The sequence below is a fragment of the Arachis hypogaea genome, chromosome 1 (genome assembly GCF_003086295.3).
Source record: "Arachis hypogaea cultivar Tifrunner chromosome 1, arahy.Tifrunner.gnm2.J5K5, whole genome shotgun sequence".
Lineage (NCBI taxonomy): Eukaryota > Viridiplantae > Streptophyta > Magnoliopsida > Fabales > Fabaceae > Arachis > Arachis hypogaea.
In genome coordinates this window covers 51,194,010-51,205,798 of record NC_092036.1, presented here as the reverse complement: position 1 = coordinate 51,205,798, position 11,789 = coordinate 51,194,010, and the positions used below count along the sequence as shown (strand labels likewise).

Below are 11,789 nucleotides of genomic sequence, written 5' to 3'. Positions count from 1 at the left end.
ATATATTGCTGGAAAGCTTTGGATGTCTACTTTCCAACGCCATTGAGAGCGCGCCATTTGGAGTTCTGTAGCTCAAGAAAGTCCATTTCGAGTGCAGGAAGGTCAGAATCCAACAGCATCAGCAGTCCTTTGTCAGCCTTTTATCAGAGTTTTGCTCAGGTCCCTCAATTTCAACCAGAAAATACCTGAAATTATAGAAAAACACACAAACTCATAGTAAAGTCCAGAAATGTGAATTTAGCATAAAAACTAATGAAAACACCCCTAAAAGTAGCTAGATCCTACTAAAAACTACCTAAAAACAATGCCAAAAAGCATATAAATTATCCGCTCATCATAGATTGAAAAGGATATAATAAGAAAGTAGGAGGCTGAAAATTTGTGACAGTTGGACCTACAATAAATGATGGTGGGAATATGTTGTATAGTGATGGATGCATGGTTGTCGGATATTGGTTAGAATATACTACAGCAGTATAAAAACCAGGGTAGATAGAATACAAAAATTGGGGCATGTGTGGTATATGGTTCAAGTACGAATAATATAAAAGTTGGTTATCAATAGCATTAATGCTAACATCTCTTGTGTCTCTCTTGTAATCTCTACGTTGATGTGATCCGGATGATTTTTGCTTACCCATATCAAACACTCAAATATATATGTAACACAATTAGAATTATAATGTGAATATAATTTGCTAATGATATGCTGAGGAGTGTTCTTATATATATACGAAAATTTTGTTTGTTTATTCTTTGTTATTGAAAAATATCTTTCAAAAGATTTTATTGTGATATATATATATATATATATATATATATATATATATATATATATATATATATATATATATATATCATATAATATAATTATAAAGAATGTGTATTTATGATTGTAATTTAAAAAGATTTACTATTTAAAGTGGATATTATTTTTTATAAATAATTTAAAATAGATATTATTATTCAAATTTATTATTTTAAATTGATATTATAATATACATGATAATATAATGCGAAAGGCTTTGCCTATTAATACATAATATTTATTAATAGAGAAAAGGACAAATAAGTCCCTGACCTTTTACCCTTTGGACATTTTCGTCCCTGACAATTGGAAAATACTTTTAAATCCCTGACCTCCTTAAAAATAGGACGAATCAGTCCCTCCGTCAAAAAGCCACCGTCAGACCCAACGAAAAAGTCTGACGTGGCTCCCCTTTTGCTTACCTGGCATGACGGCTGCCAATATGGCACGTTAGTGAGATGGAGCATTTGGAAAGTGGACAAATAAGTCCCTGGAAGCCCATAACGACGTCGTTTAGATCGCTGCCCCTTAACTGCAATGTTACTCTTTTACTTATGTACAATGTCCATTACACCCACACAGTCGAGAGAGAATAACATTAAACCCTAAGAAGACCAACGATCAAACGCAAGAAGACTCTGTTTCTCCCTCCAAAATCACTACCCAGGCTGAGAATTTTTCGGTGCGCAGTCGTTGTCGAGGAGGGAGAACCATTCAGTGTTGTCCGATTTGCCGTCTTCATCGCCGGAGGTAAGAATCCATTGCCCTGCTTAGTGAGTCAATTTTCAGGTTCTATGGTTATGGATGTATAAACTGTTTTGTGAAAAGGATTGTCTATGCATGGTGATAGTAGTGGTTAAAAAAGTATGTGCGTGGTTCCCATGAGAGTGATTGAATGTTAGGGTTTAGGAAGTTCTTGGTTGTTTTATGTTTTCCATTTCTGTTTAAGGACATTGCTGTTTGAGTGTACGCTTATTTGATCATTGATTTTTGTGTTTTTGTTTTTGAAGATGGTTGATGTGTTTGTGGTGCCAGTTTTTCACCATAGAGATAGTTTTGTTAGAACGAGTAATGGAACCCTTATTTATCAAAATGGGAAGGTAGAGAAGTTTCCCAAAATGGACCTAGATTTTGTGAATTTTGGGGACTTGATCACACTATTCAAAGGCTTGGGGTACCAATCGTATAATGCAGTTTATTGGTATGATCCAATGAGTGCTGATGTTGAGTCGGGACTGCATATTGTGACGGGGGATGCAGGTATTATTGCCATGCGTGAGAACAAAATGAAGAATACAAAGACGAATGAGTTTTACCTATACTTTGACCACCCTGTTGATGATCCTGAGATTGTGGAGGATGGTGGAAACAAAGGTAAGAGTCCTGTGTTAGAAGAGGTTCAAAGTTCATCTTCGGATGATGGGTATGAGAGTACGGAGGATGAGCCATACAAACCTCCACCATCCGAATTTGAAAGTGATAGTGATGATAGTGCTGCTGACATAGTAGGCAAGAGGAAGAGAGTTAGTAAGAGAAAGGAAAAAATTGTGTCACCAAATAAGCCATCTGGAAAGAAGCCAGCTGCAAAGAAGACAGGTGTGAAAAAGAACAAGAGAACTTGGGTAAAGAACGGACAAAATAGTGGAATGGGTGCATCTGAGGTGAAGAAAAGGCAGCAGGGTAGGACTGGGCCCAATGAGAAGCAGGCCAAGACTGGGCCCAATGAGCAACAGCCCATAAGTGATGTTGGGCCAGGCCCTAACGAAGAGCCCAACAGAGATGCACAGCCCAACATAGATCCAACTGTGAGGTTTTATGTGAGTGGGGTCCAAGATGATGATGATGATCCCATATATGACTACTATTCTGAGGATTTACACACTCCTATATCATCAGAGGATGAATCCAACAAGTAAATATTTCCTGAGTTTGATGATGAATATGCTTTTGGAGAGGGACGATTTGAATTAGGGACTAGGTTTGCAACCATAGACAGATTTAAGGAAGTTGTGAAGGACTCATTCATTACCGAGGGTAGAGAGCTTAGGTGGATTAAGAATGACAAGGAGAGAGTTAGGGTGGGATGCATGGATGATGAGTGCCCGTGGTTAGTTCATTTGTCATACAACAAGTTATTGCAGTGCTATCAGGTGAAGACCTACAAAAACGAACACATGTGTGCACGGACCTGGGTAGTAACGTGGCTGATCAACATTGGATTAGTAAGAAGGTGGAGAAGAGAATGAGTACACAACCCCACATGAGAACGAATGAGGCAATTGACTTTCTGAGAGAGGAATTCTCACTCACTGCACATCCAAAAATGGTCTATAGAGCAGTTAAAGAGGCAAGGGAAAAGATAATGGGCAATGAGAGGGATCAGTATAATAATGTTAGGGATTATTTGTTTGAGATTCTAAGAAGCAACTCTGGCTCCAGGGCAAAACTCTGTGTAACACCTATACCTCAATCCCCTTCTGTATTTGATAAGCTTTATATAGGGTTAGAGGCATGCAAGCAGGGTTTCAAGAGTGGATGCAGGCCTTTGATCCACCTTGATGGTTGTTTTCTGAAGACATACTATGGTGGACAACTCCTAACAGCAGTGGCCCAAGACGCGAATAATCAATTCTATGTTGTTGCTTATGGAGTTGCAAGGTCTGAAACAAAAGAGTCTTAGAAGTGGTTTCTGACTCTACTTCAGGAGGATCTGGGTGATGTGCAGACTAACTAATGGAATTTTATGTCTGACCAACAGAAGGTAACATTCATAACTTTTGACTTAGTTGGTTAATAATGCAAATGTTTTGTCATCATTGGTTCTGATTAATAATGTTTAGTTCTTGTTGCTGTTGTGATTTATTCACTGAAGTGGTGTGTGCAATAATGCATCTGAGTAGTGATTACTGGTTTTTGTTTAATAATGTTTACTTCTTGTTGCTATTGTGATTTGTTCACTGATAGGGTGTATGCAATAATGCATCTGAGTAGTGATTACTAGTTACTGATTAATAATGTTTAGTTCTTGTTGCTATTGTGATTTGTTCACTAATATGGTGTGGTTAATAATGCAACTGATTACTACTTATTGGATCTGATTAGCAATGTTGATTACTGGTGGACGAAATTGTGATTCCTTTGTTATTGTATTTTGTAAAATTCATTACTTTTTCAACTATGTGTGGACACAACTCCGTTCAACTTAACCAGCAAGTGTACTGGGTCATCCAAGTAATACCTTACGTGAGTAAGGGTCGATCCCACAGAGATTGTTGGTATGAAGCAAGCTATGGTCACCTTGTAAATCTCAGTTAAGTGGATTCATAGGGTCAAATGTAATTGGATTAGATAATTAAAAGATAAATAAAATAAAAAAGGATAGAAATACTTATGTAAATCAATAGTGGGAATTTCAGATAGGCGTGTGGAGATGCTAGAATCCTTTCGAATCTCTACTTTCTTATTGCTCTCATCCAATCCTTCTTACTCCTTTCCATGGCAAGCTGTATGTAGGGCATCACCATCATTAATGGCTACTTTTAATCCTCTCGGGAAAATGGTCCTATGCGCTGTCACTGCACGGCTAATCGTCTGGAGGCATCACCCTTGTTGATGGCTACATCCCATCCTCTCAGTGAAAATGGTCCAAATGCTCTGTCACAGCACGGATAATCAGCTGTTGGTTCTCGATCATGTTGGCATAGGATCCATTGATCCTTTTGCGTTTGTCATCACACCCAGCAATCGCGAGTTTGAAGCCCGTCACAGTCATTCAATACCGGAATCCTACTCGGAATACCACGGACAAGGTTAGACTTTCCGGATTCCCGGGATCCTACTCGGAATACCACAGACAAGGTTAGACTTTCTGGATCCCCATGAATGCCGCCATCTATCTAGCTTATACCACGAAGATTCTGTTGGGGAATCTAAGAGATATGCGCCTGGCCTAGAGTAGAACGGAAGTGGTTGTCAGTCACGCACGTTCATAGGTGAAAATGATGATGAGTGTCACGGATCATCACATTCATCAAAGTGTTGTGCAACGTATATCTTGGAAAAAGAATAAAAGAGAATTGAATAGAAAGTAATAGTAATTGTATTGAAACTTGAGGTACAGCAGAGCTCCACACCCTTAATCTATGGTGTGCAGAAACTCCACTGTTGAAAATACATAAGTGAAAGGTTCAGGCATGGCCGAATGGCCAGCCCCCTGAATGATCAAAAGACCGAATGATCAAAGACTAGAACAGTCAAAGATTAAACTATCAAAAGATGACTAATACACTAGTAAAAAGTCTTTTTTATACTAAACTAGCTACTAGGGTTTACATGAGTAAGTAATTGATGCATAAATCCACTTTCGGGGCCCACTTGGTGTATGTTTGGGCTGAGCTTGATCTATCGACGAGCTGAGGCTTCTCTTGGAGTTGAACGCCAAGTTATAACGTGTTTTGGGCGTTCAACTCCGGGTTGTGACGTGTTTCTGGCGTTTAACTCCAGACAGCAGCATGTACTTGGCGTTGAGCGCCACTTTACGTCGTCAATTCCCGAATAAAGTATGGACTATTATATATTTCTGGAAAGCTCTGAATGTCTACTTTCCAACGCCGTTAAGAGCGCGCCATTTGAAGTTCTGTAGCTCCAGAAAATCCATTTTGAGTAAAGGAAGGTCAGATTCCAACAGCATCAGCAGTCCTTTGTCAGCCTCCTATCAGAGTTTTGCTCAAGTCCCTCAATTTCAGCCAGAAATTACCTGAAATCATAGAAAAACATACAAACTCATAGTAAAGTTCAGAAATGTGAATTTAACATAAAAACTAATGAAAACATCCCTGAAAGTAGCTTAAACTTACTAAAAACTACCTAAAAACAATGCCAAAAAGCGTATAAATTATCCACTCATCACAACACCAAACTTAAATTGTTGCTTGTCCCCAAGCAACTGAAAATCAATTAGGATAAAAAGAAGAGAATATACTATAAATTCCAGAATATCAATGAATATTAATTATAATTAGATGAGCGGGACTTGTAGCTTTTTGCTTCTGAACAGTTTTGGCATCTCATTTTTTTCCTTTGAAGTTTAGAATGATTGGCTTCTCTAGGAACTTAGAATTTCGGATAGTGTTATTGACTTTCCTAGTTAAGTATGTTGATTCTTGAATATAGCTACTTATGAGTCTTTGGTCGTGGCCCTAAGCATTTTGTTTTCCAGTATTACCACCGGATACATAAATGCCACAGACACATGACTGGGTGAACCTTTTCAGATTGTGACTCAGCTTTGCTAGAGTCCCCAGTTAGAGGTGTCCAGAGCTCTTAAGTACACTCTTTTTGCTTTGGATCACGACTTTAACCACTCAGTCTCAAGCTTTTCACTTGGGCCTTCATGACACAAGCACATGGTTAGGGACAGCTTGATTTAGCCGCTTAGGCCTGGATTTGATTTCCTTGGGCCCTCCTATCCATTGATGCTCAAAGCCTTGGATCCTTTTTACCCTTGCCTTTTGGTTTTAAGGGCTATTGGCTTTTTCTGCTTGCTTTTTCTTTTTCTTTCTATTTTTTTCGCCATTTTTTTCACTGCTTTTTCTTGCTTCAAGAATCAATTTCATGATTTTTCAGATCATCAATAACATTTCTCTTTGTTCATCATTCTTTCAAGAGCCAACAATTTTAACATTCATAAACAACAAGATCAATGATGTGTGGAAAACGATCCAACACAAAACTCACCGGCAAGTGTACCGGGTCGCATCAAGTAATAAAACTCACGGGAGTGAGGTCGATCCCACAGGGATTGAAGGATTGAGCAATTTTAGTTTAGTGGTTGGTTTAGTCAAGCGAATCAAGTATTGGTTGAGTGATTTTGTATCCAACAGTAAGTAAATAACAGGAAATGTAAAGGGAGAGGGATGAATTGCAGAAATTAAAGAGAACGGAAAGTAAAGGTGCTGAATCTTAGAGAACAAGAAATTAAATGACTGAAACTTAAAGTGCAAGAAATGTAAATTGCAGTAACTTAAATTGCAAGAAATGTAAATTGCTTGAATGGAAAGGGGAATTGAGGATTGGGAATTCAGAATTTCAGCAAGGGAAATTAAATTGCAACGATTAATAAAGCAGAAGATGAATTGGAAGTAACTAGAATTCAAACAGAAAATGAAATTAAATTGCAGCAGGGGTTCACAGAAGAACCAAAAGGAAAAATGGGATCTCAGGGCTCCAGAGACTAGAGAGCAAAGTCTAGATCTCAATTGCTTTCCCAGATCCAAGTTCACAAAGCAATTAACAAGAAATTAAAGAAGAAGCAGAAAAGAAAATGTAATTAAACTCAATTATGCATAAGAGGAATTAAAGAGATCTTGAATGGAGATTGAGACAGAAATTCCTCAATTCTTCACACCCAAGACTCAAACAAGAAAAGTAAAAAATGCTCAAGCAAGAACGAGGAAGAAGAGAGATCAATTCTCCTCCCTAATTCTCTGAAATCTCAGTTCCTAGCTCTCAATGAAGTCTCCAAGAGAAGGTTCAAAAGCTCAAAGTAAAGTAAAAGTTCAAAAGCTCAAAAAAAAGGTTCTAATTACATCAAACTATCTTCTATTTATACACTTCCTATTCTTGGATCTTGGGATTTGGATGGGCTTTTGATTTGGTGAAGAATTGGATTAAATTGGATTCTTAATCCAATTTTCAGCCCAAGAAAAATTGGCTTCCAGGAGGCTGCCCTGCCCTTGTGGAGGGCAGGGCAGGAAATGGTGCGTGCGGCCTTGTGCGTGTGTGTTTGGTGCATGTGGTGCTACAGGATGCTGCCCTGCCCTTGTGGAGGGCAGGGCAGAGTTTTTTTGGTGCGCCAGATTCTGCTGCCCGTGCGTGCTACTGCTGCCGAGAGTCCTTGGTGCGTGCCAATCTGGTGCGCTGGCTGTGCACCACAAAATGCTGCCCTGCCCTCGCGGAGGGCAGGGCAATGTTTCCAAAAGTGAAGTTCCAAGTTCGAAACTTGGTGGCGGCGCACGCTGCTTCTTTTCCTTGGTTTTCTTGGCACCAAAGTCACGCCTAGTTCCTTACTTCCTCATGGTGCCGTGTTCGATTCATGGAGAATGAAATCAAGCTTGTTTTCTTTTTGTTTGAACGCTACTCCTTCCCTCCTTGTCCTTGGGTTCGAAACCCATAGGAAGCACTAGGAAGCAATTTCCTTTGAATTATTCTTGATTGGAGCCCGGTATTGCTCTTGAGGAGGGCAGGGCAGAGTTTTTGCTCTCCTTGATCCTTGGCATCAAATTGTGCTCCGCCCTTGAGGAGGGCAGGGCAGTGTTGCTTCTCAAGCTTGTTTCATTATGTTGCCCTCCTGGAGGGCAGTGTGCCCTTGTGGAGGGCAATGTTTGCTTCCTCCCTTCCATGCGCCACACTCTTTTCTCCTTTGGGCCACGCTTTCTTAAGCCACGCTTTTCCTTTTTTTTCTTTCTTTCTTCACCTACAAGAAACCAAAACAACCACTCAAAGTATCTCTAAATTCACAAGGTTTATAATTCATTAAAAATCAATTAATTCTTGCTCAAACCTCATAATTTAGCATCAATTTAATGGTAGTTGCTTGATTTAAAGAAGTTATGCATTTTCATTCCAAATCCCTTACTTAGGATGCAAGAAAGTGCATAAAGACTAATAAAGCAAGTGAAATTAGCTTGAAAAATGGGTATATGATGACTTGTCATCACAACACCAAACTTAAATCTTGCTTGTCCCCAAGCAAGCATCAAAACTAAGAGAAAATGAAATGAACAAGAAGAGAGAACATATCCTTATTAGGCATATAGTAGAACTTGGTTTATGGAGTTTTTATGCAGACAATGATAACTCAATTATTGTTGCTGTTACATAATATACATTTTTCCTCAAAGGCTTACTAAACTTGCTGTTATAAGGTTTATTCTTTCTTTGCTCCCTTGCTAACTTTTCTTTTCTCATGTTGCTTAACAAGCTTATTATTCTTTTGGAGGCTTGGTGTCTAATGTTGCAGTAGTAGCCTTTGGCTTTATTTTTACTCAACATCTTTCCACCACAGACACATGGCTCACTATTTCTTCATAGGATCATTGATGCCCAGCATCTCTTTGGATAACTAAATGTTCTGTATCTAAGTTGCTCTTTATTGTGGACTTTCAATTGGCCATCCCAAATCAGTTGATCTAAGTGACCGGGTTTTAAAATACCCCTTAGAATTTACTTATCCAAGCATATCTTAGTACAAGAACACCACAGGCATATGTCCTAGGGTCCAAGCTATTGGTGTCCAACCTTTATTCTTTGTTTTTCTTGCCACATTGGCTTTTTCTTCTTCCTTTTCTTTCTGTTTTATTTTCTTTTGTTCTCAAGGGTTTCTTTACTGATAAGAACCTTTATAACAGCAAGCTAGCTCACTCTTCAATGAAAATGATACTATGCAGCAATTATTTCATGAGTTATGCATTAAATCAAACACATACACCACCATTAACTTCCATTCTAACTCATGCAACATTGGATATTTACTTTCCAATTCAAACAATTCTCTTTTATTCAAGCATATGGGAAACAAAACAAAATTCAGATCGGTGATGGATGACAAGCAATATGCAGATTAGCATTTCTCAATAAAGCAACTTCACTTACAACTAGATAAACACTTTAGCAGGATACATAATGGTTCCCATGTTCAAAACAATTCACAGTAGCAAGGATTAAGTTTAGATATAACCTTTGAAGTTGCAGCCCTTTGATTCTTCCTTCTGTTGTGTTTTCTTTGAGTTAAGATGCACAATATCTTCAATTGTTGACTCATGTCCTTCATAATTCTCAAAGTTGCTTGCTTCTCAAGCCATTAATTGCATGGTTAGTATGCATAAATTGAGTGTGGCTCTCGGATTTATTTAGGTGTTGGGGACACCAAACTTAATTGCTTGCCACTGTCTCTGATGCAACAAGTTAACCATATGTGAAACCTTGTGTCCTTGCTAAAGGTTATGGAATTAAAGCTAGAAAGCAGTTAAATAGTTGGATAATTTGTTTGATTGCTTAGAGCTAGCATTATGCAAGAGGTGAGAATGTGTTTTTAAATGAGATTTTTGGTGGAACACCAAACTTAGAATCTTTCATTCTCCCTTAAATTGTTTTGGTGTGCAACACCAAACTTAGCTCCTTGCAATCCATACCAATTATTCAACATTTTTATTGAAAAAGCTATGAAAAGAAAACTACCTCAGGTTGGGTTGCCTCCCAACAAGTGCTTCTTTATTGTCACTAGCTTGACATCCTCCATTCTGCTGATCATGAAGATTGAAAATCACAGTGCCTTAGCTTGTCTTTCTTCACGGTGAACTTCCTTCCGGTTTCCTCTTTGATGACTTCTATGAATTCCTGTGGAAGGATCTTAGTCACAATGTAGTGATCAGACAGCTGTGGGGACACCTTCATGGTTTGACTGTTTATCATTACTCTATCCCCTAGTGAGAATTTTCCAGTGGGGATTTTCTGCTTTTCTTTAATTCTATCCTCTGTCTCTCCTTGTAAGAATTCCTTGTTGTGTTTTTCTTGGCTGGTACTTTCTTTGTCCAAGGTTTTCTTACTTTCCTCTATGATCTTTTTCCATCCTTCCTTCTTTGCAGCATCTTCGTTGTTAGTTGGTTTGTCTTCAGTGGCTCTGGGGAGAGTATTTGCCCTCTTCTCACCCATTCCTGCAAAATGCTTCACCAGTTGAGCTATTTGCCCCTCAATTCTTCTGATTAAAATCTCTTAGTTCTTTGTTATCTCCTCTTGGTGGTTCATCATTCTCTCCATTAAGATCTCCAAGTTAGTGATCCTCTGAGAGTCTTGTGAGATTGGTTGGTTGTGGGATGTTAAAGGTTGGAAGGGTGGGTGTTGTGGTGGCATGTAGTGGTTGTTATTACTATAATGGCGTTTTTGTTGGTTTGTGAAGCTGGGGTTGTTATAATTGAAGTCCCTTGGTTCGTGATTTTGGTACTCGGTCCTTCTCCAGTTGGATTGAGTTTGGAAGTGTCTGTTTTGTGAGTATTGGCCTTGATTGGTATTAGTAGGTGAGTGATGTTGGTTGTTTGTGGTCATGGATTTGCCCTGGTTGAAACTTTCTTATTCTTGATTTTGAGACTCTCTCATTCTCAGATAAGAATGGGGTCTCCATGGTGGGAATTGGGCATTCACTGCAGCAGATTGCAGGCAATCAACTTTTCTATCTCTCAGCTCCATGTGTTGCTGTGCTTGATGGTGCATTTGTTTGTTCAGGTTTTTGAATGCATTCACTCCTTCAATATTCATCATTTCTTTTTCTGAGATTGCATTCTGTGGTTTCTCAAATGAGTGTTGGTTGTTGACTCCTTTGTCATTGAAATTTGCAATTCCTTGAGCAGTTGTTGTTGCTTTGAGTAGGCCATCTGAGAAGTAGTCCACTGCTTTTCTTGTTTCTGGGGTTAATCCTTCATAGAAAGCTCGGAAGCCCACTTTATCAGTAGCTTTCTTGTATCTTTCCCATGCCTTGAAGAGTGGTTCTTCTTCTCCTTGTGTGAATGGATATTCCCCCTCTTCCAGCTTGATGATCTGTCGGGATGAGGAGAATTTGGCCAAAAATTTTGTGACCAAATCGTCCCAACTAGTGATACTTCCTTGGGGAAAAGTTTCAAGCCATTGTGCAACTTCACCCCTTAATGAGAAAGGGAATAACAAGATCTTATAAGTGTCATGATCTAGACCATCAGTTTTGACAGCATTACAAGTCTTCAGAAAAGTGGATATGTGCTGTTGAGGATCCTCCAATGGATTTCCGTCGTAGGAACAATTGTTCTTGATTAGTGTAATGAGTGGTGACTTCATGTCATGCTATTCTTCATCTGCAGAAACTTCTTTTCCAATGATAGTCTTTCTTCTGACTTCCCTATTTCCCTAGGGCATGCAAACAATCAAGAGGAACAAACAGAAGCACTCTTGAGAA

At 38.8% G+C, this 11,789-nt stretch overlaps 1 protein-coding gene across 1 annotated transcript; it reads left to right on the top strand.

Annotated features, from left to right (window-relative positions):
• Window positions 1-3,131: 3,131 nt before the first annotated feature.
• LOC140182706 (uncharacterized) lies at window positions 3,132-3,488 on the top strand. The gene has a single exon (XM_072229967.1). It carries the CDS (start codon window positions 3,132-3,134, stop codon window positions 3,486-3,488), a length of 357 nt encoding a protein of 118 aa, XP_072086068.1.
• Window positions 3,489-11,789: the final 8,301 nt, after the last annotated feature.